The 27,227-nt window shown below is 43.7% G+C and overlaps 2 protein-coding genes across 7 annotated transcripts; one reads left to right on the top strand and one right to left on the bottom strand.

Moving 5' to 3' along the window:
- lrmp (lymphoid-restricted membrane protein) lies at nt 1–22,312 on the top strand. Of its 6 annotated transcripts, none has more exons than XM_053862022.1 (39): nt 1–194; nt 2,260–2,987; nt 3,254–3,364; nt 4,292–4,472; nt 4,552–4,610; nt 4,669–4,744; nt 4,815–4,973; nt 5,040–5,157; nt 6,247–6,297; nt 6,361–6,438; nt 6,569–6,625; nt 6,819–6,878; nt 7,022–7,083; nt 7,298–7,391; nt 7,620–7,766; nt 7,884–7,973; nt 8,947–9,098; nt 10,126–10,237; nt 10,620–10,860; nt 11,839–11,876; nt 12,702–12,801; nt 12,981–13,149; nt 13,899–13,983; nt 15,330–15,376; nt 15,931–16,019; nt 16,096–16,232; nt 16,599–16,674; nt 16,750–16,804; nt 17,446–17,473; nt 17,650–17,790; nt 17,857–17,991; nt 18,071–18,218; nt 18,307–18,350; nt 18,434–18,502; nt 18,568–18,626; nt 18,764–18,862; nt 19,982–20,089; nt 21,216–21,370; nt 21,583–22,312. In XM_053862022.1, the coding sequence occupies exons 2-39, from the start codon at nt 2,315–2,317 to the stop codon at nt 21,723–21,725; spliced, it is 4,446 nt and encodes a 1,481-aa protein (XP_053717997.1). In that variant the 5' UTR covers nt 1–194; nt 2,260–2,314; the 3' UTR covers nt 21,726–22,312. The 6 variants fall into 6 exon arrangements, with proteins under 6 accessions (XP_053717997.1, XP_053717998.1, XP_053717995.1 ...); XM_053862023.1 differs by lacking the exon at nt 19,982–20,089 and adding an exon at nt 20,434–20,460 and having other exon boundaries at nt 13,896–13,983; XM_053862020.1 differs by having other exon boundaries at nt 13,896–13,983.
- dnai7 (dynein axonemal intermediate chain 7) lies at nt 21,953–27,227 on the bottom strand. Its single transcript, XM_053862026.1, has 16 exons — nt 27,152–27,227; nt 26,692–26,776; nt 26,539–26,627; nt 26,279–26,383; nt 26,054–26,191; nt 25,847–25,981; nt 25,679–25,782; nt 24,995–25,153; nt 24,786–24,930; nt 24,239–24,326; nt 24,000–24,163; nt 23,565–23,715; nt 23,295–23,509; nt 23,076–23,234; nt 22,883–22,996; nt 21,953–22,586 (listed from the first exon to the last, which is right to left on the bottom strand). Exons 1-16 carry the CDS (start codon nt 27,152–27,154, stop codon nt 22,311–22,313), a joined length of 2,130 nt encoding a protein of 709 aa, XP_053718001.1. The 5' UTR covers nt 27,155–27,227; the 3' UTR covers nt 21,953–22,310.

Raw genomic sequence — 27,227 nt, 5'->3', positions numbered from 1 at the left:
AGTGGATTCGGCTCAGCACGGGCTGTCATGACGGCCAGGACAGAGCTGCAATAGGACTGGAAGATGGCATGAAGAAGACCATGAGGCTGACACACAGAGGTGCAACGTCCTGGATGTGGAGCAGCCAGGTGTTATTATAATCTTCAGACGGCGGAGGAATCACCAAGATGCCGAATCCAGAGCTGCATGTGAGGGTGAGTGTCATTGTGAGGGACGAACCTGTTTATTGAGTCAGTGATAATCGTAGTGTCGTTGTTGTGTTCAGAGACTGTACAAAAGCATGAAAGAATGTCAGGTGTGTGTAACTTTAGAGTAGGTCACATTTCCCTTTGTCTCTTTGACAGTTGTCTGTTGTTGCACATAACTACACTTTTTTATGGTTAACCAACTTTATACTATTTTATTTGAGTTAATGTTGTTACAAATGTGCGTGAAGAACTTTTTTTTTGTTTTGGGAGGTGTTGCATATCACACATACTGTGTGTTGACATTTTTGTTGATTTGTATTGTGCGTATTTCAAACTGAAATCTTTAAGAAACGTTTTAAAGCGGTCGTTATGCAAAGCGATTCAAGTAACGGTGTGTTGCTGACACACGATGGCGCTGCTACTCCATTTTAGCCTCTTGACCAATCAGCGCGCTTCAATTTGATGGCGTGGGCGCGCGCTCTGAATCTGCCGCAAACAGGCAAACGTTTCCTCCAGCGTTTTTACGCATTTTAAATCAAGTTTCACTGCTCTGACACGAGAACTCGCCGCTGAGGAGCCACCACACGGAGAGGTGATCCCTGCAGGTGTGTTTGCACGGCACCGTTTCGTGAATCAAGCCATGTAACCGTCTAAAATGCGCGTGTGTTCACGCTTTACCGAGCGTTGTTAGTGAGCCACGCTGGGTCTGTTCACCTGCCTTACCGCTGTGGAAATGAACCGGTGCCTTCATATGAGTGCTGCAGCCTCACAGCCTTCATGTCTGATGATCTTGAAATAGTCTCTGTAGTTCGGGTTTATGGTCCATTCTGTTGCTTGATTACCTCATTCAGACCACCTGCAACCGCAACGTTGTCTCCGTAAATTTCTAAGAAAATTTGGAGAATATTATATGTCTGTTCTTTAAATAAATGGATTCATTCATTTTGAGCATAGTGAGTGTTTGTAAGCTTTCAAATTTACCAACATTAGCAGTTTGATAACATAAGTATCTTGTCCCCAAAATGGTTTTTTTTTCTGTTTTATTTGATTAAGTTTGCTTTTCTTTGATAGTTTCAAAGAATATATTACTTATTTTTATTATTAAAAACTAACGAGGTTCTGTTTCAGGGAAATGTTCAAGTGTGGAAATGTATTCTATTGTTCTTACCCCATGCAACTTGATGTCAAATCGTTATAGTGATAAATAGTGATAATAATATTTTGTTTTTTGTTTTTTTAATCAATACTGAACTTTTTTTTCTGCTAAGTTGAGAAGTCATTCAGAACTCATTAAAGACAGATAAATTTACACTGGAAATACACAAAGCAGGAGTGTCCAAACTTTTTTCAAGGGCCCAAAAGCTGTCTTGAACTTTTTAATAGAAGTCTCGTCTTTTATTGAAATTGACTTAATTGGAACAATTCTTATATGTCTGGATTTAACAAAAACAAGAGATAAACTAGATTCTAGAAGCCTGAACATTCATCTCCTCTTCATTTTAAACATAATGTATAAAAGCAGTTTTCTGTAACTGGTTTGATGCATTTAAAACTCTTGCTCCTGGTTGTAAAAAACGTGTGTGTATTTGCTTTGTCATTTGGCCGAAGTGACAGGTCCGGTGAATATGAGCTTTCAAGAAAAGATTTCCCTGAGTAAGACCCAGTTTGGCTGTGTGTCTAATGTTTTACTTTGAAGCAGGCTTTTAGCTAGGAGGACGTCTGGGTGTCTGCAAAACATGAAAAAATGGACGTCCTATTCTCGACCGTAGCTTGGCCGCCAGACGCCGCCATATACCAGAGTAATCCTTCGGCCAAGCTACGGTCGAGAATCGGGCGTCCACTTTGTGTTTTGCAGACACCCAGACGCCCTCCTAACTAAAAGCCTGCTTTGAAGTGTATCGACAGGGAGGAAAACTTCAACTCACAGTGGATAACGTGAAGTATGATCATATATAATGATCATACAGAGCCACCCAGTCTTCTTAATAGCAAACAAATCCAATAGGGTTCACCATCTTCACTCTCCCATCACTGACCTTTATATTTGTTCCATCTGCTTTCTTCTCTTCAGACTTCAGCCCTTCCTCTCTCCTGGGAACCCACCCTCCAGCCTTTGCACCGGCACCATGGACTTCTACACGCCTCAGCCAAACCGTCGCCACAACCCAGTGGACAGCATCTGCCGAAAGCTGCAGACCATTCAGTGGCGTGGTGACCGTGAGCCCAATTCACCGTTCCAGATCCCCAAGCTCTCGTCGAGCAACTACGACAGCCCTCAGTGTGGACTGCGCCACAACCTGGAAGTGCTCTTGAAGAAGGGGTCAAAGTGTCCAGACGAAAGCGAGAACAGGAAGGAGAAAGCAATGGGGATGCCAGTTCCTACACCGTCGAAGAAGAACCATCACCCGTCTGTGCCGCTTTCCATCCCGTCCACCCCGGCGTGCACTCCTTCTGTCCCCGCCAACATTACATACACCATCACCAGCACTTTGGGTGAGAGGCGAGGTGCTGACGGAAGCGATCTCACTCATATAAAGACATGGAAGAGGTATTGCTCAACGCCCACTGGTCAGACCAAAGACAAAGAGCCTTACTTCACGTTCACACGAGGACCTCAGTCTGTGCAGCAGGACAATGAACAACCTGACAAAACTTCCAAATTCCAACAGACCTTCACCCCGAGCAGCAGCACAGTCTCTTATAACCTCAATTTCACATCTAACGAAACAGGAAATTTGACAGAGTACGACATGCCATACCCAGCTCTGGTGGTCAAGAGGCTTTCGATGGGAGAAGCTGGTGAGCAGCTGATGTTCGTGATGAAATAACTCAGTCACCGCTGTGTTTAAAGGGCTCCTATCCTCACTTTTCTTACTCATGTTCATGTTACTAACCAGAAATTAATGAGATTGTTGTGTTTTTATGTTGGGCTTTTAGACTTACTGCTGTCAAATATCAATGTGGTGCCTTGTTTAGTGCAGTTCTTGTTGTACTGTCGCCTAAAGGACAAAATGTCATGTGCTTTTGTGGATGTGTGTGTGTGTGTCTGTTTGTCATATGCTTAGGAAACTCTCAAGCCAATGACACCAGGAAGGATACCATGGCGGGGATCAATCTCATCTGTGAGGAAAATCTGCTGGATACAATATTCCATGCCTGCGACACACAACGACGAGGTACGCACACAGTATTTTCAACGTTATTAACCCTGTGAGCCCATTAGAAGCCCTAGTCAAGCTAGAGTGTGGAGCTGATGATGTTACATATGAATCATTGATTAAGTCAAGGATTCATTAGCACATGTGCTGTCATCAGTGACGCTGAACAGTTCTGAATAAGTCTGTTTTACAAGCGTATATGCGAGTATTTGAGTCACCACTATGTTGTCAACAATCGACCTTCAGTGCTAGCTTTGCTGACCGTTTTAGCAAGCTTTGTGGCGGGAGGATGGGATTGTTTGACTAAATCTGGACCAGCATTCACCTCATATTTATATTTCCTCACATACCTAATGCTTCTTTAGCTCAATGCTGCAAATGTGTCAGGTTGTCATTTATGTGGGAAGTATCAGTTTCATGAGTTAAAATATGCCTCAGTAGAAATGAGAGAGCTGCAGTTTCACAGCAGTCTGTGCTTATGTACTGTGATGGACTCCTAGCTTGTTTGGGATGTCTGCCACTTCTCACCCTTAGTAGTTGGCCTGAACTTGGCACTTGGTTGGATTTGGCAGCATAAAAGGAATGAACATGTAAAGTTGACCCAGGTTCGCCAAGTTGGGTTAGTCGTTTGTTTACCTTATTGTAGCTTCCCTAGAACACAATACTGATGACTGGATACTTGTATTGTACTATCACAAAATTTGGTCAACAATATTTTTTCATTCATTTTCTACTACTCATTCCCATTAAAGCGTCATGGGGGGTAATGGCGTCTGTCCAAGCTACTTGGGTGAGAGGCAGAGGGCAGCCTCAACAGGTCTGCAGTTGATCGCTGGACAACTACAGTCCAGACAATTCACGGATCAATTAACCTATACGTTTTGGACTGTGGTTGTAAGATGATCATTCAAGTTCTAATCTTGTCATCATGTTTTGTGAGTTCAGGTAAAGTGTACGTGTCTCACATCGTGGACTATCTCCGACACACCACCAGTCGGACCTCTGAGGACAGCGGTTTGGTGGAGCTTTGCAATATGTTGGACCCAGAGCAGAAGGACGTGTCCATTGACTTGGACACATACCACGCTGTCATGCGAGAGTGGATCGAAGACTGCCGCAACAATGTGTAGGACATGATTCAAGTTGAATTTGAACGATTCACAGTAAAGTCAGATCATTCGAACTGTGTCCCCTCTGTGTGCTAGTGAGGACTCTTCGCAAGATGTGACCCAAGAGTCTGTGAAGTTAAAAGATTGTCTCTCTGGTGAGTTTTAACTTTTGCGAGTTTGTAGAAAGTTGGACATCTTGTTTTGTCTTTGTAGCCAAAAGGTCCTTGCTGCTCAACATGACCTCAGGTAGCTTGGAGGCCTTTGGAGGAGAAGCATCCAGAGTTGAGTTGTAAGTAAATGAACCTCAGTGCATTTCACCCCATGTTCTGTATAGTAGCATTATTACATTCTGTCCTCAGTGAAACCTCCGAGTTGGTCTACTGCGTTTCTGACCTCCAGCTGAGCAACCAGAAGCTGCAGGAGGAGGTTAAGAGGTTGAAGCAGGTAGTGGAGGGGATGGAGGACAGTAACCAGAAGCTGGCCGAGGAGAATGAGGAGCTGAGGAACCAGGCCAGGATGTGTGCTGCGCCCTGAAAATTCTTGGTTTTTCTTAGCTACTGAGTCACCAAAATCCACCTCCACAGGCACCAGCAGCTCGCGCAGAAAGAAAAGATGCTGTACGACGAGGTGGAAGAGATGAAGGCCACTCTGAGTTGCACAGAGGAGGGACGAGCCCGTGCCTCCGCTCATGTCAAACACATGGTCAGTCCAGACTGGGCTGCTTCTTAGTGGAAAAAAAATCCCCAGCTTGTGGAGTTGGGGACTATTAGATCTAATTAGAACATGAGTCTAGTATGACAATGCAACAAGCTCATTAGTTTAATTAATTCCTAAAACCATGACTCATCACTCTTCTTAATAATATCCATGGTGTTTCCATAGCAACCATAGATACAGACTGAAAACATGGCTCTGGATTTGGTCATCATCATCTGTATTTGAGTTGTTTCTTGTTTGATTGTTTCCCATTACGGGTTTCCACAGCAAGTCAGCCTCCATGATCTCCATCCATCTTGATCATCCTCCTGGGTCACACCTGACCTATCCTCTTCGTCCCCTTATTTTCTACATCTATGATCCTCAATTGTTGTCTTGCTCTTCTCCCTTTACCTGGTATCTCCAACATGTTTTGCATTTCTCCTCAAGGATTCAAACTATCTGGTCCCCCTAACATTTCTTCATCCATCTGCTATTTCTGATCTTGCCCTTTCCAGTCATGCCCACTGTAAACCTAACCTCTGCCGCTTATAACACTGCTTTTTGTGAGTGTCAAAGCCATGATGGTAGCTTATATTACTGTCCTGCAAAGCTTTCACTCCTGCACATACTGACATTATAGTTGCCAACCCCATCCACACTCCCTCCCCTAATGCACCCTAATATTTTTTTTTCATGAGATTTAAAAAAAAATATTCTACCTTAACTTTAGAATAACCCTAAAATAGAGAAAAGATTCTTCAATATTAGCCCTAGTTTCAATGAAATTATTTTTGCCCTTTTGACTATGATAATGTGATTGAATAGCATCGAGTCATAGAAATCGTATAACACGTTTAAATATATATATATAATTCAGAGGAAAAATAAATAAATAAATAAAATTGATGACATAAACTGATCTGATGGAGGTTGAGAGAGTAATTTAAAGCTGAGCATCAAAGTCATCCTGAGAAATAGACAGGCAAAAGAAACATGCCTGATTTAACAAGTGTAGAAAAGGTGGTAAAATGTGCTAAAAATTGTACAAAATAAATAACGCCTTTGTGATCTGGGATTTCTGTTTCATTTCAGGAGAAAGAAAACCAAAGCTTAATAGCCAAAATTGCTTCCCTTCAAGAAGAGGTAATGACTGAGCTGCTAGCCATCTTCGGCAGTCGTGACATTTCTGTCTCACGGTTTCCCCAGAACTTCAAGGTCACCATGGAGATGGATGGATTCCAGAGAAGAATCGGCGAGCTACGGAACATCAATGCCGACCTCGAGGTGAGTTTTGCATCACGCATTTCTCGTCCTCCCACAAGCTGCCCTTCACTCTTCTCACATCTGAGACTGAACACACGTCTCGCTCTGCTGTTTTTCTGGTTTTACTTCCTGTTATCGTCTTCTCCAACAGGTGCAGATTCATTCGTTTGATGGCGTGATCAGTGATAAGGACTCTCAGATTCAAGAGGTTTGTGCTCTCTCTGATTTGATTGTGTATGTTCAATATTTTAGGCTTTAGTGTTTCTTCTCTCTGGTTGTACGTGTCTGTCAGCAGCTATGACACCTGTAGGAGGTGTCAGATGAAAAATTATTTTTTTAATATATATGTCTATAATGTTTTTGTGACTTTTTTCCCCCCTGAAATGTCATTTACTTGGCAGAAAAACCGACAGATAACTGAGTTGAATGCAGCAGTGGAGGAGTATACCTCGCTGACAGAGGTCAGTGCTGCCACATGTTTACTAATGCAGTGCTCTAGTCACAAGAGTCTAATGGAATACATGATGTATCAATGTGTTACTGTTTCACTGATATGCATGTTACGTTTTCTTCTTTATTCATGATTTGCTTTTGCTGCTCACAGCTGCTGCGGGCGGACAAGAGCAGACTTGAGAACCAGATGCAGATGTTGTACCCTGAACTGGCGTGAGTAAACGGGAAAGGCGTTTTTATAACAAGTGCAAACATCAACTGTAAGTTATACTTTAGGAACAACTTCACAGTGTAAGCGACAAAAATATAATGCAATATAATTTCTGAATAGGACACATCGGCTCTCCACACGTCTCCCTCCCCTCCAATTCCTACACTCGTGAACTTAGACCAATGGTGATGCTAGCTTCAACTCTGTCTCTCCTAGTGCTGGACTTTCTCTGTCGGTGGCCTACAGGTTGAACCACAGTACATCCGGATCCCTTCAGACAGAGCTGGCTCTTGCCCAGCTGCCACCAGAGGTCAGTGCTACACACTTTCATGTGTACACTTGATAACTGTCACTTCTACGGCAACCACTGTTGAGTAGACATAGTTGAGTTGATACATAGTTTCCACCAGCCAGAGTCTCTCCAAAAAAAGTTTTGTTTTTGTCTTGAGGGTCATGTTTCATCTCTGGGAGAAGTTATTATCGCAACACTCTCCACATGTTGCTGACAGATTTTCCCTTTCTGATCAACAATTTTCAGACATCCCATGAATCAGAGCATTTGTCAACCACCATGAGCTTTGCCTCACCGCTGGATGAGACCTTGGACAAAGAAGTTCTGCTGATGTTGCATGGGCCCAACCCTGAACACATGGCTCTCGAGTTCAAGAACCTGCTCAACAAGATGGTAATCATCAGACACAAGAAATCAAACATTATATTAGATTTTGCTCCAGATTCCTTTGAATAGGACAGTCAGGTTCCAAGTTTGTCAGTTGTCTGAGTGTTTTAAAATTTCCTTCAGAAAAGCGAATTCAACGAAGAAGCCAGCACTGTCTTGTCAACTCTGAGAGTCATTCATCAGCCCGACGGCAACAATGAAACCGGACTTCAGGTTGGTGAAGCCACAATGTGCTGTAGTTGTTTGGTAAATCGTGTCGTTGGAATCAGCTGTGCAGAGTTTTTTTGTTTAGTTGTTCCTGTAGCTGCAATAATTTTGCCATGTTTACCCTGAAGTTTGTGAGTGACACCCTCTAATCTTTGCACGATTGGTATCCTGATAACCCCAAGAGCTGCCTTCTTGGTTTGGCTGTCAAGCATAGCTTTTCATATTTATATAAAAGTCATTGTTGCAATTTAGGCAGGACTCCTCCTCCTTTGGCTTCCTCCTGCTTCTTTGACTCTTGAGTTCTTCACTCAAGCAATATTCGCATGGATGTGTGTTAATTGATGTATGTTCATTTATGATCTCATGATGTCCCGACCACTCCTGGCAGAAAGTGGGGGCACTTGGTCTGATGGGGCCTTTTGCCAAGAAGATCTCCTCAGTCTATAAACCGATTTCTAGCCATCCTTATACTGAAATCCCTATGACCATGCACTGAAGGTGTGCATTTCAAAATTCTTATTCACGTGCAGAGAAAAAGATCGGTCTGTTCAACAAGTAAATCTTTTTGCCACATGAATGTTCAGGTTAGTTTGCTGTATATGGGTGACTGATATATATATATTTGTTTTGTATCCAAATTCCTCTGCAAATGTGTTTTTTTTTTTCCCACTGCATCTCTTTATCTTCCACCCACAGTCCATCCACTCCTCATCTCTTTCAGTTATGTAACTCTGGTTTGTCGTGTTCATAGCTCAGTGTGTTGTACTGTGAGCACCCCCCTCCCTCGCTCACCCGAGCCCCCTCCTCATTGTTGCCACAGTGCATTCATTAGTCACGTACTTCCATAGAGCAGTAAACACAAACGAGAGCTGGACCATTGGTAGACCAGACCTGTTCAGGTCTAACGGAAATGCCTCACAGCAGTTAGGTGCTGCGACACCTGAGAGAGACGTTGACCCGAACACCTTTTTTTCCAAAGACTCTTCAGGCTGAGTTGGATGCCAGGAGGAGCAACTGGGCCCAGAGCCTGGACCAGTTGGCTCAGTACACGGATTCTCTGGAGAAGGAGCTGATCAAAATGGCCAGTAATATGAGGAGGTCCAGGACAGAGATGCTGCACCTGTCCGTCAGGTAGGAAAGTCAACAAAGTTCGGAGTTTGTCTTGACTGTGGACGGGGGAAATATTATCCGGGGAGCTGCGTGATTCATAGGATGACTTGCTGTATGACTTGTTCTTGATTGTTCTGTTGACCTATTGAGCAAAGATGACATGTCTGCAGTGGTCAGTACCATACCAGTACTGGACAGAGAAGCAGAGATTTGACATTACCGATAGGCAGCATCATACTTTGTCTTATAAATGGCTTTCCTGGTCAACTGTGGCAAGCGAAAACAAAAAATTTAAACAACTTGCATGGCTTGTTTGAATGTTTTGCCATTGAAAGCAGGTCTTTTTTATGTGCAAAAGAGAATGTGGATTTTGAAATACTAGATCCCGATCCAGTCCAGTCTCTATTGACCGACTATTTTAAGTGTCTTCTTTGTGTTCCTCTGTCTGTTAAGGGAACTGCAACTTTAAGCATTCATAGCATCATAGTGGCAGATGACAGGATTTCAAGGTTCAATAAAAAGGTCTGAACACCTAGAACCAGGTCAGTGGTTATAAATAAGCTATTTGAAGCAGATGTATTTTTGTGGTGGCAAATGTTTTTAAGAGAATGCTGAACTTTTAATGGGCTTCTCTCACTTCACTCATCACTGACTGTCCTGTCCTCCAGTTCCTGCACCAGTAAGTTTGAGTCCGAGTGTGCAGGGTTTGTTTTAGGTGAGCGTGTGCCGCAGATGGCCACCCCCCTCTGATATATAACCCTGCTGCTGGATCAGAACAGAAGCAAAACGACTTCAGCAGGAACATAATTGTTGGTGGATTAGTAGAAGGTCTTATGTAGTGACAGGATTGTGAGGGTTGAGGTGACTGTGGCTGTGTAAGAGACAACGGTGGGCCAGTGGGAGAACTGGCACTGGTCACCCTGGGCAACAGAATGGGACACTGCATGGGCCTGCGGATTGGGTACCGTATGTCCACTGGTCCTGTTCTCTGCCTGGACAGAACCATTCGAAAGAGGAGTTTGGTTGAGTCTTTTTTTTTGACCCACAGGGTGCAGGAGCAGGAGAACCAGAAGCGGCAGCTGTCAGAGGAGCTGGAGCAGCTGAAGACACCTCAAGAAAGCAGGGAGGCCTCCTGCCAGACCCCTTTGCCAGAGGAGGAGGTCAGGCTACAAAGGATTACATTTTAAAATCAACTTTTAGATTTAAATAAAAGTAGACAAGAGAGAATCTCAAACAAATCACGCTGTCCTCTCCGGGGCAATATTTTGAGGTTTTAATTTTACATTACGTATCCATTATAGAGCACTTGCTATTGAATGAATATAATGGTCTTATTTCTCCCTTGTTTATCTATAATAATCTAAATAGCCTGACGTTTGACTTGCACTTATCAGGTCTCTAGCATTAAGTTTGAGCCTTTTTTTTTTTTTTAACATTTAGTTGAGCAATTTCTTGCTCGAGGCTTCTTTCACTAAACTAATGTCACTGTCACTGTTGCTGTTATTTACCTCTATTGAAGTCAGAAAATCTTGTGTCCTTTAGATAGATGATTTGGACTGGGATGAGGAGTTTGCCCTTCAAGACTTTCTGAAGAGTCAAGTTGCTGAGACAAACTGTCGTGAGAGGAGAGCTGACAGCAGGTCAGAAGACAGACTAGATAAAGTGACTGAAGGAGAAGAGAAGTGGACAGTGGTGGACGGAACCGTTGACCGAGAAGCGAGGGACACATCCACTCCTCTGTCTGTCCTCACAAGGGATCCTGGAGAAAGTCCAGTCAGAGCAGGTGAGTGTTGTAGTGCATGAGACCTTAACCTGGGTGATGCAGAGGCGACTGACTGAATCTTTTTGACTATTATGGAAAAGTACTTTTACTTATAGGTAAATAAATGTTAGCACAAAAACACTTTACCAAACAACCCATCTAATCCCAAGTAATGTATAGTGTCCATCGAAACATTCTTTCTGGGGTCGGCATTAGCACGCAGTGCTCTTATGATGGCTGTAGTGTTCATGATTCTGCTTGCTTTAGTGGAAGCTTGGGTGATGCCCCATTAGCATAGCTTCCCTAAGGCTATCACTCACATGGTTACCATCTCTCTTGGGCCTGTTGTGGTCTTTGTTTCATTTGTGGCTCTGTCCCTATAAAACATCAGGTACTCGTCCATGACATGTCTAAGTTGTCTGTAGTTGTCTGTAGTACTGACAACTCTTCAGAACCTTGTCTACTTATTTTGTTGTATAGTCATTGTCAGTACATGTTAATGTCATCTCTGTTTTAAAGTTGGTGAAGATGAACTGAGATCATCATGTCTAACTAGCTGTTTCACTTGAGTAACCTGAAACCATTTCATTATTTCTTGGTCTGAGAAAGTGTTGTTGGACTATCTCTGTATAATCCAGGAGTCACGGGACGCTCACTCACCCTTGACTCGTGCACACAGACAGAAGTTTCACTTTAGGGGGCCCGTCAAACAGACCCCTGCCTTCTATGGCTGCTGTGTGTCTGTTTCTGTTGAGGTTTTGTGAAAGAAGAAGTGGTGTGGAGAATGTGGTCCTGAAGGTCCTTCTATGGCCAGGTGGGGAGAGTCTGCCGCTGTGGACTGAGGGCAATAATCCCCCACTGTTGCTACGGGCAGGATACCAGAGTGCAAATGTGGTCAGCAGTGCCACTGTAGCGGCTGCTGGTATTTCCCCCCTCCCCACTGATCACCTTATATGGAGGATTGGCTCCTAATTTTGTCTCTATTTTGTGTCTGTGCAGGGGACAACAACTCAGAGGTCGATGATCAACCCGGACAGGTAGTAACTAAAATAAGTTTACTTCTGAGTTTTATGTAAATACTGACCTATATATTTGGCCACAACAAAGGATGAATCATCCACCGACATTGTGACCACAATATTATGACAGTTTGGAGGATGTTGCATAAATGTGAGCCTGTAAAAGTTACTTTTAAAAGTAGATGTACATGTTAGGTTTTTGATCGCCACTGTCAGTCTGTTCAAGAGCCTCTTGATGTAAATCTTGACTTGGGGACAACCAACATAGACCCACCTCAGGGTCCTGGCTAACTGGTAGGGGGTCAGCAGTTCGACAATGTAGTCGAGGCCCATGTTGCTGTTATTGAAAAAGGTATACTGCTGATATATTTAAGGAAAAATGTGAATTGTTCCCTGCTCTTAGTGGCACAATTGAAACAGGTTAAAATATCAAAAACTTTAATTTAATGAAAAGAAATTAAAGGTGAATTAAAACTTGACCAACAAACACAGAAATAATTGCAGGTTTATATTTTGAAATATTTCCATGAACTATTCAATCCAAGTTCCAATCCAAGGTCACAAACTTTGGGGTTGTGACATACAGTTGAAGTGAATTTTCTCTGGATGTCCTGGACTCTCACTAGTGTAGAACCAGGACACGCTGGTGAGATTGTCACTCAGTTGGGGAATGTTATGGTAATTCCCACTGACGGGCTGTAGGTCTCTGGGAAAGAAAGCACAACAAGCAGATTATTTGTAAAGTGGACAGGTCCTGAGTTTCAGTCTTGTTTTTTAAATGAGTCATTGTTGATCTCTTAACCTCTTTGCTAATATTCAACATTTCATGACTTTTTTTAACAGAGCGAAGCGTCAGTACCAGCACTCGCCCCCGCACAAGCTGTCAGTGATGCTCCCACTGAAGTGTTAATGCTCACACATCCGTCCCACTCAGAGGACTCCAGTAAGTCTCTCTCTCTCTCTCTCTCTCCACTCACTTCCCTCTCCCCTATAGATCACCCCATCATTGTGTGTTCAGATCTTTATCGACCACTGAGTTACACTGAGTCACTCAGCTTCTGACACACTACTGAATCATCAGCTTTTCCAAATCAGCTTGAGTTATATATTTGTCCACTATAGCACAGGCTGAGACTTGTGATGCGACAGTGGTGTCATCTGAGGGGTCGAACCCAAATCTGAGCTGTTCGACAGTCCAGAACTCAACACCGAGTCCGGCCACGAGCCTGGCTGCAGAGGTGGTTCCTCCCAGCAGCATGCAAGGTGAACCACATGAGAGCCAAAGTGAGAGGTAAGTTCCACACAAACGCTACCCAAATCCTCATTGTGGAACGCAAATGAAAAATGCAAGTAACAAGAAAGTCACTGACGCAGTTCTTATACCTGCCACATCATATGTGTATGTAAAAACACAGCACAGTAAGTTCCATGACCAACGACTTATACTGGTTCATGGCAAGTTGTTTTTCTGTCATCACATCCAGTCCTAGAGTCCTGGATAATTTTGTAAATCATTTGTGATGATGACATACAAATTAGACAGATGAGCGGGAAATTACAGTACAGTAGTAGGATCGCTTGTGTCCCCTGTACTGAAGGACGTGAAAGTCCTCCCATTTTTTGCTGCCCTTACCAGACGCATCTACCACCACCTTGTGGGGATTTGTAGCTGTTGCCCCTGTGGCAGCCCTGCACTGACGGTAAATGTACTTTTCAGGGCAGAAGAATAAATCGTTCCATTTCCTGTTTGCTTGACATTTCCCACTCACTTTACTGAGAAGATTTCTCAAGTGTATGGCTCATGTTTGAGGTCACCCGTTTCCTCTGACGTGCTCATTTGCTAGTCAAAAATGTATTTCCCCTCACACTGGGCGGAGCCTTTTGCCTAATTGCTATGTGTGCAGAGGTGCTTTGCATAACCACAGGGCTACGACTCAGAACGTGAAGCTGTTCCCCTTCTCGATGTGTACAAGTCCTCAATGTTTCATCTCAAAGTCCAGATGAATGACCGACTGTTGACCTTTGACCTGTGCACAGCAGCCAACTGACTAGTGGACTGGAGGTACAAGAGGAGAAGAAAGACTGCACAGTCGAGCCATCACTCGCTGACATGAGCCGCGCTAAGGTGGGTCCTGCACAGGAAGCAGTTGTTCGAAAATGAAACTTCCCTAAATTCACTTGTTCTGACTTCACTTCCTGTTTTTTCATTTTCTACTTCTGCATATGTGCGCTACAATTTTGTTACTGTTGTGAGTTATTTCTAGTGTCTTAGTGATGTTGAACATGTTTGACAATATGCTTTAAATTTAAAAAATGTTTCTTTGAAGAGTTCATTTGTAACGGTTGATTAGTTTTTTCCTTTTTATTTTAATAATTCATTCATTAATTGATTAAAAAAAAATCAGAATTTTGTTTAGTTTTATAGCGATACAGAAGAGGGTTATGCTGATGCCACGGAGGAAAGTGCTGCTTTCACACCTTCCCTCTTCATTCTGATCACACACTACATTTGCAGTTCAGCCTCACACCATTCATTTGACAGCACAGACTCCATCTGTGTTTCGGTTCGGTTGAATGCTTGATGCATTTGTTTAATACTCCTGGTATCCGTGGTTGTTCCCAAATGTCAAAGCGAGAAGTTTGCTGGTTTGGTTTCAGCTTGAGAAATGGGCAAGAATGTCCCTCAAGTTGTCGTGGAATTCATCTCTTTCATTGAGATGTGCAAAGAATACTTACCCGCGCAGGGGTCCAAAAGTTATTCATAGTAGCCGCTGGCACCACAATTGACTTCATAATACCACAATTCTGAGGAAGGGCAGTTGTAATTTTTACTTGTGATGGATGAGATACTATATACATCAGACAGAAAACTAACACACCACATCATGTGACCAATGATTAGAGTGGTGTGGCTTCTAGCTCAGCTCTTCACCGTCACAGACCACACTATTGTAATCCCCCCCATCTGTCACCACTAAGTTTCCTCCTTCTTAAATTCTGGGCTTGGCTTCCCAACCTTTATTTAACATTATAAGCAATGAGAGATTCTGAGAATTACATGTTTGTAGTCTTATAATTCCATCATCAGATTATACCCTCCTCAAATGGTTTTCCACCTAGTCCTGCCCCATTACACAACATCCTATTGCTCTCGACACTCACCTTACTCCATCATGTTTTTGCATGACTACTCGCCATCCGCCTCCACTACCCAGCACTTTGCCAGTGTTAATGTGTTCTCTGTTTTCACTCCTCTCGCACACTGCTGCATATACAAACACACACTCACACACACAGTGCTGCAGGGCTCTTCATGAAGCTCGACATTACATAAGAATTCAGCACAATCGTTCCTCTCCTCGCTGTTTGGACTTCAGATTGTGTTTCTCTGTGATGGGACAGGTATCTCCATATCTCTGTATCAATGTGCATTTCTTCTTCTTCTGCTGTGAAAATCTTTGTGCTTTTTAGAGTCTGAGCCAGGACCCTCATCTGGATAGATCTGCAGCAGAGGACAGGTGAGCCAACATTAATTGAAAATAAAATGATGGGATGACTGATACATCAGTGACATCTCAATCTTACCTGCTTTGTGTGTGCCAAAAATAAATGTGACTCTTGCTTCCAGACTTGATTTAAACCATCGGCAATTCAGTATTAATGTCATGTCCACACGATGAAGACGATAGATGCTGTCAGGAAGAAGCTATTGCTCAAATTCTGTAAATGAGTTGATGACAGAGAGCGAAACAGTGACGGTTTATTATATGAGGGTTCTATGGTGGGAGGTTTTTGGGATAGAAAATGTATAAATGGGCGACATAAATGTTTTGATAACACTAAAAATGAACAGTATAGTGACATCGATCCTGTATTTAAAAAAATTTAAAAAAAAAAGACAATGGTAGACGAACAGATATGATGTAAATGTTGGACTGGTGGTAGCAGTTTAAGTAGATAGAGGTCCAAGTGTGGCTTCTGTTCTCCCTAACTTCGGCTTTAGCCTCTTTTTGCCTTCATATGTCCTTTGTTGCACCCACGCTCCTCACTGACTTCAGCTTTTGTTTGCTAGCATCAATTTGCTTCCAGTGGTGATGGAAGAGGAGGACAGTGTCCAGGGCACTGGAGCGGATTCTTCAGCCATCGTTTCCAAGATGGAAGGTAGAGAAGGTCCAACCCTTGTGCAGCTAATAAAATGTTTTCATGTGTTTGACCACTCACTCGTTGGCCTTTTTAGGATCTGACCCCCAAACCGGCAGTGGGGCAACCATCCTGCCTGGTGAAAGTTCAACATCAGCTGGTGAACGAGGCAGCGGGACTTCTGACAAGGATGCCTCATCAACGGCCACGCTTGATTCAACCCCTGGCAAACAGGTCTCTTTGCTGTACTTTGATGTTGTGCCCAATTCAAAGGACTGCCTGAGCAACAACTTGGTATTTTTATGCAACTTGCCTTAGAGATGACTTTGAATTCATCTGACTTAAGTTAGCGTTCCAGTGGGGTTTAACCAAATAGAAACACTTGGTCTTTGTCAGTGTGGGTGTTGCAGGAAGAGAGGAGGAAGAGTCAGCTGCATTGTCTGTTTTCTAATGCTTCATTGTGGAAGGGAGCTAGAGAGAGAGAGAGAGGGCTGCACTTTCACCTGCTTTCACCTGCTCAGTATGCAAATGACCCCATGAGCTGGAGGACGATTGTTGTGCAGAGGCAGCGGGTCAGTGATGATTGTTGACTCTCTACAGACAATGTCGCCAAACAAGGAAGGCCCAAAGATGCAGGGGGACCTCAGTGAAACCAGCGTGACTTCAGAAAAGGAATGTATGTAACAACCTCATCACTAAATAATTGACTTCTAGTCGTGTACATGTTGAAATTGGACTGCTTTGTTTGTAGCTGAGGTGGCAGTGATTTCCGACCCTGGGGAAAACTTCAGAGAAGACAAAAGCGGGTAAGTTAGCACTGATGGTAGTCAGGACACGCTTCAACAAACAAAGCCTCGGGCTGTCAAAGGTCGTCGACCAATATTTAAATCTGTTCCGTGCAGTCATCCAAGATGTTTCTACTTTTGAGGTTTTGCTCTAGGTCTGACCAAAAACTTGTTTGTGCGGAATGTCCCTGTGTTTTCATGTTAACTGGGAGAGGACTTCACTTCTCTCTAGTTCTGTGAATTTCAGATTGACAGGCCTCTTTTTTCCCCTAGCAAATACAGACAAAACATTTTTTACGTGTTTCAGATGGCCTCTTGTTTTGTACCTGAGTCCACAAGACTGTTTTTCAGGAATCTGCAGTAACCTCCAAAAAGATATGCTTATGCGTTTTTATGGTCATTACGTTGATCTTTGAGGAGTTTTGAAATGTAGGCAGAGGAACCTTCTATCTGACTCCTTTGGAGTCCAATGAAAATACTTCTTAAACTGTCAAAACTTTCAGTAATGTAAAGATTTTCTAGTGACTTGGGTCGGAGTGTTTTCGAGAATCTGTACATTTGTTTGACTTTTTAAAAAGTTTGAAAACACAAAAAACTGTTTTGCATGTGGGTATTTTGCAGCAGTCTTTAAGCCCTGGAGTAATTAATTTTTTTTTCTGCAGCCTTTCAGCTAATGAAAAGGAGATTGAGGTATGTTTCATGCTTGTTGTTCGTCGATATTTGAAGCTTTTGCGTTTTTTCAGCTTTTTGATAGTCAAATGTACAGTATTTTATTTACATGTGCACATTAGTATTTTCGCCAGTAGAGGGCGGTGTTAAGCTTCAGATGTAGCACTTGAAGCGATCAGGTTTCTTGTCCATATCAGACGGAGTTCCAGCGGCTGGCTCTTGGCTTCAAGTGTGACATGTTCACACTGGAGAAGAGACTCCGTCTGGAGGAACGGTCACGTGATCTGGCCGAGGAGAACGTCCGCAGGGAGGTGTCCAGTTGCCAGGGTCTTCTCCAGGTCAGTGTCAGTACTTCGTGTGGGCTCATAACGTGAGGTAGAGTGAGGTTTGTTGTTGTGTCTCAGGCTCTGATTCCTCTGTGTGAGGACGACAACCAGTCTATGGAGATCATCCAGAGGCTCCAGAAGAATCTGGACATCCTCACCCAGTCTATGACTAGAGTGTCCAGTCGCTCTGAGATGCTGGGGGCCATCCATCAGGTATGAGGGTCCGTCGGTTGGCTTTGGATGAGTGGAAGTTAACACCGCATATAACTGTTCTGCTCATTCCTGATGTCAGGAGAGTCGAATTGGAAAAGCGGTGGAGGTGATGATCCAGCATGTGGAGAACCTGAGGCGAATGTACACCAAGGAGCACGCCGAACTGCTGGAGCTGCGAGAGACACTGATGCAGAACGAGCGCTCATTCGGATCACACACAGAAAGAGGTTTGGAAAAGTGGCACCAGTTGTCAAGCTCTGATAGGGCTGCGCACCTCAACGCCATTCTTTTTCTCCCCAATATTTATATTTTTAGATGACTTCCGTGCCAAGAAACAATCTGCGTCTCAATACTACAAGGTCAGTAGTGAAGTGCCATGAGATGTCCTCAAGTGTTCCTTTTGGTGATTTTGACATTTTTTATTTTATTCATGTTTTTTCAGTCGTCATCGCGGCGAGTTAGCATTGCAGCCTTGCCTCGCTCCAGTGGAGGAAACATGCACTTTGACATTGTGAGACACAATATAAGAAGTCCTGGTGTCTTGGTGAGAAGAACTTAACAGTTTTCTCTTCACAGTCCAAAACTCAAGACGGTGCTGACGGGGAATCTGAAAGACTCACCAGGCGGTCTCCATGGTAGGTGTCATGCCTGTGTGCAGATGGTTATTACTGAAGTGTCTTCATCATGGAGCTGCTGTGGACTCACAACAGAGGTGTTTTGTTCACAAACGGATTGTTGTTATATGGCTGATGTGCTACAACGTGGTTTACAGGACGATGAGTGGGAAGAACTCCGCTCGTCCTCCACTAAAACGGTTTGTTAGCTCGGCCGCCTGGGTTGAGAGCGAGGATCCCTCCCTTATGATGAAGGGGTAAGAGAGCGAGAGAGAGGCTAGCTTCAGTGTTGTCCTGGCAGTGCTGCGTCAAGATGGCAGCTCTCTGGTTTCATACCAACAAACACAATTCGGGGAAAGATGTGATTTCACAGATTAATATTTGACAAAAAGAATATTAAATACGAGGGGCAGCCATCTTTTACGCCTTTGTTAAATGTTTGTCCAAATCTCCAAAGCGTTGGTCCTCTCAAAACTGAAACATTGGCGATATGACAGTTTTGGACCCAAATCTTAGCCAGTGGATTTCTCCAGAAGTATTGTTGCTGTGAGTGTGCACTGCATGTGATGCCGTCTTGCTGCGTTTCTTGTTGTCGTGTTCATGACCAGGGCCGCACAATGCACAACCAGGGCTGTATTGCATGTTACAACTAGAAATTGATTGGATTATATTTCATTTAAAATGATAATCGTCAAGTTGTAAAATTGTTTCTCCTCTTTTTTTTAATCAATATTGTCACATAAGTCGTATTCTCTGTCAATATGATTTATTATAGAAGCTAGTAGGAATCATTGCAAAAAATATATAGATTTTTACATCGCTTTACTTTGATTACCACAGTTTTAAAACCATTAATATAATGCTATGGTGTTTATGTGTCAGAATTATGAATGTGTTCAAATGTTGAGGTTCACCTGAAGCTGTGACAATAATTTGTTTCTTCTGCGAGAATTAGCTCCAAATGTATTTATATATCAGGTTTTTATTTTAATGGCCTCCACAATTTGTATCTCAATACAAAAACATATGATTCAAGTACATTAATACAGCAGCAAAGAAATTACCAGATCTTGTCAGCTGTTCTTTATCCTGGTTTCAGCTGCTGTTTTTGACAATGCAAATGTCCATTTGTGACTGTCAATGTGAAGGTTGTGGGGTTTTTACAGATGAATCTCGGTAGACGGCCATCTAAAATACCAAACTCCAGATGTGCTAAATGTGCCAGTATCGTGCAGCCCTGTGTTCTGTGACTCCTCCATATCAAATATCATCATGTTCATGTATAGCTCACAGAGCATGAGTTGTTGTCATCATGTTGGCCTTTGTGCTGAAGTCGTGAACCCACAGTGAGTGTCTGTGAACACGCGTGCCCGCAGGACTCCAGCTGAGGAGGAGCGGAAGGAGGAGCTGGTGGCAGAGAGGAGGAGGTCCAGCCTCAGTGAGCTGGGAAACAAACTCACCTCCCTCATGCTGCCGTTCAAAACGTTAGTGTGACTGATGTCCAACGACTTTTCGACACTGCGCTGTCATGGAAGAGTCCTTTGCTTGACATGCAACTCAATGAAGTTCAGACTCTGGAGGCTGCAAACATGAGCTGAATTGAGCAGTGAAAAGGACGACCCGACGACTCTTCCATGCAGGCGGTGGTCTGACGTTCATGTCTTGTCTCGCAAACTTGATCTTGTTCGTCGATCGCAGCACGATGACCACACGCATGCATTTTAACTGAAGCTGAGCGCGGCATATTTTTGAAAGACATCTGTCAGGCTCACTAACAGCTGAATTAACCTTTGCTTTTCTCCTGCTGCAAACTCGCTGCATGACTCAGGAATCAGGATGAGCTCTTTGTGATGCTGTAAGTGTGTCACTGCTGGTTCCAAAACAATCCCCACTGCTTTTGTACACATAACTACTCTGTTTGATATGAAAGTCCCCCAATTCATGCTGAGGTACTCTAACATCTCATTCGATAGATGTTTTTGGTTCGAATGTTTTTTCTAAAATGTTTTCAACCAGCACATAAATGCATTTATTATTCAATGTATGCACAAGTTGCTAAATATACAACTGTAGAGCGTAATCTAGTAAGTAAATCAATGTTTATCAAATGTGTAGAGTAGAGCCAAGTACCAAATAGGAAACACCTGTCCTCAACTGTGTATTGAAGAAATGTTGAACTCAAGTTTTTATATTTGGATACTGGACTTGCAATATGTGCTTGACCCATCAATTCTTAACTGTCATTGTCACACAAGCAAGTCGGAAACTGTGAAACAAGTCCTCCAAAGATATAGAGTTCTTTAATGTTAGTTTGATCCTCATATACTAAATTGTGTGTTCATTACCAAATGGCAGCCGTGATTCTTGAATGCTAAATCAGTTTTCAGTTACGCCGACTCTCCCTGACCTTGCCTTATGTGCATATCCTTGCCGCAAAATGTCTATCTCTTGCTCTAAAGTGATTAATACATGTTGCCCACTTGTTTTCTTGAATGTTTTCTTCACTCAAATTCATCATTTGCGCTACTTTGTTCAGTGCTGGCTTCATCTCTTGACTGTTTGTATTCTCTTCAAAGGACTAATGAGTTTGTTGGGGTCTTGTTTCTGCAGTCCTGGTTCTTCATCCAGTCCCACATCCACCGATGCAGGACTGTCCCAGTCTCTGGTCCACGGTCTGTCGACGTCCAGGACCGCCTCAGCGGCTGCAGTGGCCAGAGGCAGCAGGGGGGTCTGGCTGTGGTTGGCTATGGTGCTGCTGCTGGCAGGTGTGTACAGGTTACATTTGGAATGTATGGGAGTTGAATGTCAAAGAGGTCATTGCTTTCAATTTCAATTGGCTTCTTTGTTAGTCCGTTTTTGAGATGGTATTAGCCAGATGCTCATTTTCCAGTTTGGAACAGAGTAAACCAGCCCACAGAAAATATTTATCCCTGTAAGCGTGCTGGACGGTGACGTTACTGACAAGTGTGTCCTGCAGGTCTGCTGGCTCTTCTGGCTGGGCTGATGATGCAGCCGGCCGTGGACGCGGCTCCAGTAGGTACGGGAGACTCCTGGATGACCATCCAGCAGCTGCTGTGGCCCTACACTGGACTGAGACATCACGGGCAGCCCCCCGTCTAGAGCTCGTGGTGCGTCAGAACCTGCTGTTTACTGGTGCCTGAAGATACTTGGACTCGGGCAGGTCCCACTTCAGGGGGGTCGGGAAACCCATCCGGGGCTTTTATGCATCACGTTTGCTGAACTAGTTAGTCAGAGAGAGATCTTAAATGAGCGGGAGTTTTTAATGTGTAGAATCAGGTTTGACGCACTTGACACACTGATTGATCATGTGACCGGTTCTCCTTCGACGGGCATCATGGACACTTTTTAAACACCGTTTTTTGCACTTGAAAATCCACAAGGACACCAGGAGGTCTTTTAAGCGCCACTTCCTCTTTGTGGAGGATATTTTATAAATGGAGTCTTAACACTGGTCATGAATCTAAATACATACATATATATATATTTATGTTTGTGTGAGAGGGGGAGTGTCATTTTTAAATCGGTCGGAACACCAAAGTTTTTGTTTTTTGTTTTGTTTTTTTTAATCTGTTTTTGCCGTGTTTGTCACCATTTTCAACTTGCTACACTTTTGTACGTCCCAAAGGCAGAGTGTGAATAAATAAAGTAGTCGACTGGACAACGTGGCTGTGTCGGGCCCTGATTTCAGGAAAACACCAGCGGTCTGATGGAACAAAGTAAACTCTGGACCGTGTCCACAAAAAGGAAGTCTGCTGTTTCAGTTCTGGCCATCCCAGTTGCACTCATGTGATCCTGCAGCATGTGGATGAAGGTGGAGTGGAAGTCCGTACCAGGCTGATGTTCTGGAGAGAAGGTTTGGCTGGTCTCTGTCATCGCTAGCTTCTGAATCCTCTGCGCTCCAATGAGGTACATTCCCCATGAGGTCTCCTGAACAGGGTCGGGGTCTAGGTGCTCACATGCCTGGCAGGGAACATTCATGATAAAATATTTTAAGTCATGCTGGATGCTGCCTCATGACTTCATGCTGTGTCATAATCGAATAGTCGTAGGCCAGTAACTCAACATGTGCTGAGGTAGTATCTTATTGTTTTGACCTTGAGATCCTCCAGCTCTGCTACTAGTCTGCTCTGAAGCAAATGGAACTTGGGACAAACTCGCTCCTTTGTGGAGACCAAAGGCTTAAACAATCCAAGTGTACAGCAGATTCTGGTTTTGTGCAACAGCAAATCTGTCACCGCGCCCTGAGGTCACCCCACCTGCACCACCAGATGCTCTGCTCCACATACGGAGTTCCACTTGCTCCAAGAAAAGGCGCAGGAAGAGGAGTAGAGGGCCATCTGTTCATAGACGGCATGCTCGGTGAGCGGGTCCTAAAGAAGTGTCAGGTGATGGCAAGTGAGTTTTGGACAATAATGATGCTGTCTGGTGTGAATGTGTAGAGTTCTTAACCTTTGCGCACATGCTGATGTAGTTCTCCGAGTACTCGTTCACAAAGATGTTAATTCCCGCCTGGACCATGGCTCTCTGCAGGTCATCTCGACTCATCCACTTTCCCACCAGGTGTGGCGGTCCGGTCCGTCCATGCAGCTGCAACATGCACTGACTTCCCTGGGAAAGAGAGCTGATGATTGCCATCCCATAACACTCCAGCCTTCCGAAGCCACTTACCTCGATAGTGATTCTAAGCTCCACCTGAGTCCCTTGTACCATGAGGACGACAGAGTTCTGGTCCAGCGGCTGCAGTGTCCATCTCTGCAGGGGGAAGTTGCAGTACGTTTCCTGAATCAGCACAAAGGTGTAAAAGGAGTCCATCTTGAAGGAGATCTTGGCTGCTTCCTCCTCCTGAGAGAGGTCAGTGATGCCGTCTGTCCTCCACTGTCCCTCTAGAACACAACAGATTTATCAGTTTTGGCTCCATTGCCTTTATGGGCCTCATACCTGCAGCATCCCAGCGAGCAACCTGAGGCGTCCTCCAGAAGAGGATGGAGTCAGGGAGAGTCACAGAGACTCCAACAGGAGAGCAGGTGAGGCGTTCCAGCTCCTCTAAATCTGAGGGGTAGTGGAATCTTTCCAACCCTGAATTCAAGACCTGTGAAAACATGTAGCTGGTGTTCAAAGTCCATTGGTTGCTCAGCCCACACCCCTCCATTACAACTGCATAAACTGAACAAAATGAGAATATGTATTTAGAAAATAAAAGGCATCAGCTGTTGCTGAAGGCGCCGGGACTGTGACAGGAAGCAACCCTGTTCATATATAAATCAATTATAGATCCACTGAGCCTCCACATGTTTTTGCTCATGATGCTTCTGAAGACTCTCAACATCAACCACCGACAAGCCTTTAATAATGGCAAAAGGATGTTCATGTCACCTGTCGCATCTCCCATCCGTTGACCTGATGGGCCTGTGGTGGCAGATTGAACACATCGAAATAGAAAACGCCACCTAGTGGTGAGTACTTCTTCAGGTCCACGACCTGCCTGCCAGCGTTCCCTGCGACTGGCACCAAATCAGGGGAGGTAAACTCTCCAGCAGCTGGAGAGTGTGAGACACTATCAGTGAGTTAAAACAGGAAAATGGTTGGAAAACAAGACACTTCATAAGACCAACCCTCTAGTGCCTCCATCTGGGTCTGGATCTGGCTCACTCGACCTTCCGCAGGCAGGTCGCTGTGTCTGGACAACACGCTTGTGACACTCTGTGAGACATCGAGAGATGGACACGAAGGAGTCGTGTCAGAGGAGGATTATTGGTCCGTTTCACTTCACAAATTGATCTCACGTTAGTAACACAGATGTCAGTTTTGAACGTAATAGAATGCATGTTAAGTTCATCTGCTTTTTCAAGTCCATCTCTTTCGTTATGGGTAAACCACTACGTACAGACACACCTTGTAGATTGCAGAACTTTGACTACATTTGGTCCCATTCCATCAAGGTTTGCTGAGAGTGATTTGATAAGCACTTAAAAAAAAATTTAGATTTATAAAATATTTTAAAGGATATATAAAATGTTTTTGTTAAAATTCTCACAGCAAATTAACTGTTAAAATAAACAAAATAAATAGACAAATACAAACAAATTAATGTTTTGCAAAACTAACTTCTACACCTGAAGAATTTATTGTCAAATAATGTGCCTTTATTTCCACTCTCACTTTGCTCCTGCTCTCATCACCAGCCTCCACTGGTTGCTGCTCTTCTGGTGGCTGCTGAGTGATGTCATCATCCTTCATTGTCTCTTCCTCTGCCTCATCCTGTTCTGATTCTTCAACATAGCCCTGCTCCATGGTGGACAGAGATCTGCAGGAGAACGCACAAAACATCAGAGAAGAACCCCGGAGCTGAGCTGCGGTGCCCATCAGACCTGTGACTCGGGTTGCGTATCCTGAGCTGGGAGACTGTTGCCAACAAGGTCAGGTGGTCATAGCAGGTGTGGAGGATCCGAACTGCCACTGGCCTCGTAGCTAAAGGTTTAGGAAGCTCAAATTGGAGACCCGCACCTTCGAAATTCAAGTTGTAGAACCTGAAACAGAAAATGTGTCACTCCGGGAAAGTGATGAGCATGAAGGTCAGTCCAAGCAAGCCATGACAAACCCAGGGACGAAGAACAGTATTCAGTTATACAGAGATATAACTTGAAAAAGAAGCGCACACATCAGCTATAAAAAATTTAAAAAAATGTAAACGCTTTAGAAATGGTAATGAGACATAACTAGATATTGTGATTCAACTACTTGCTAATATTTCAGATAAAGTAAATCCCCATTTATTTGTAATCTGCTTTAAAACATGGACATAAAATGCAAAGAGACAAAATGAATTAATTTCTTCTTCATCGCCCCCAAAACATATCTGATTCACTGAACTTAATTATTTTTATGAATATTGGTGTATTAATAGAAAACACTTGTGAAAAAACACATTTATTATTTAAACTGTATAACTGTAAAACTAATCTGATCTTCTAAAAATAATCTTTCATAGCATCTTTGAAAATGATGTGGGATTGGCGGCTGGATCTGACCAAGTGAGAACTGTGCTGACACACCTGAGATCCCTCCTCAGATTCACCCAGAGACACAGCGTAACATCGCCATCCTTCTCCAGCATCTGCATGTTGCCTGTCTCTGTGTCGATGTTGCTGCTGGCGCCCTGTGGTCCAACATCCCCTGATGGTCAGGTCACAGTATACAAGTTCTTGATGCCAAATATTTACCTTCAGAATCTCCAGAGCAGCCAGAGAGTGCTTGTTGTAGATGAGATGAATCATGTCGGTCAGACACTCCTGATACTTCAAACCCTCACGTGGATCGGTTACTTCTCTCAGGAAAGACTCCAAATCCTCAACTAGCTGAGTTGATCAAAAATGGCACAATGGTGCTGACTATAAACACATGTCTTCAGAGGTTGATATTTCACAGACCTGCAGAGCCAGATGACATTGTTTCATCACAGGAGCAAAGTTGACCTCGGGGTCATCCACCCACAGGCTGATGAACGTGTTAACGTCCTTCCGTTCTGCTGGATTTGGGAGTCCGTCACATCTCATGTAGCGTTCCCACTGGACACACCAGTTAGATGGTCAGGTATGAAAATACATTTTGTCGCAACATCACGGTGCATAAACAATGATAGTTGATGGACCAACCTTGTGTTTCTCTGCAGATTCAGATTTCCAACGTGCAACTGCAGCATGGTTCTCCTCCAGGATGTGGCCAAGTTCGCCCAGCTCTATAGACCTGCGCTCCCTGTCCTGGACACCCAGAGTTTGCTCCATAGTTCATAGTGTTTTATGCAGCACTATCTTCATATGTATAGAAAGCTGATGTATTTAGTATATGTGTGATAAATAACTGAATACAGTCTGATGTCTTTTACATGGCTAAAAATAATTGAGTAAAGACTTGCCTTCAGTTCGAGTCGTTGGAGTTCTTCCTCCTTTCTTTCCCTTTCCATCCTCTCTTGTTCCTCTCTCTCCATCTGCAGCCGGGCCTGCTCTTCAATGTATTAAAAAACTTATTTCCTCCATCGTCTTGGCTCTAAATTTTACGTCTTAAGTACCTTCTTCCCTCGCTCGTCTCTCCTCTTCCTCCTGCTGTTGCTTTGCCCTTTGAGCCTTAGTCACCTTTTGAGGCTTTTTGGGGCCCTGGTCGAGCAAAATCATGAAGGGGTCAAAGGTCACGATTTGAGTGTAATTTTCATTACTATAAAGTCATCGTGTAATTGGATATAGTTTGAAGAAAAGGTTTACTCGAATACATTGTAAATGCGCCACATGACAAGTTATGTAACAATTGTATGTTCGAAAATGCAAAATGCAAACAAACGTGTAAAAAGAGAAAAACACTAAGCTCATTAAAATGCTTCGATTGAAACGTCATGTCACGTCCCATGTGCTCTAAAGACTTATTACCGTTTCAGTCCTGATTAAAGTTATAAAGTACGCCATGTAATTTGCCCGTTTGCCCGTGTTTAATTAAAATAAAATGTTTATTTTGCCGCACAAACCATAGAAACTCACCATGGTGAACGTGCCGCCAGCTTTCTGTAACCACGGAAACGCACGCGCATGCGCCTCCGTTTGTTGTCATTTTGCG

This window comes from Synchiropus splendidus, chromosome 4 (assembly GCF_027744825.2).
Source record: "Synchiropus splendidus isolate RoL2022-P1 chromosome 4, RoL_Sspl_1.0, whole genome shotgun sequence".
Lineage (NCBI taxonomy): Eukaryota > Metazoa > Chordata > Actinopteri > Syngnathiformes > Callionymidae > Synchiropus > Synchiropus splendidus.
Note: the sequence above shows the minus strand (reverse complement) of the source record. Positions and strands in the feature narration are given on the sequence as shown.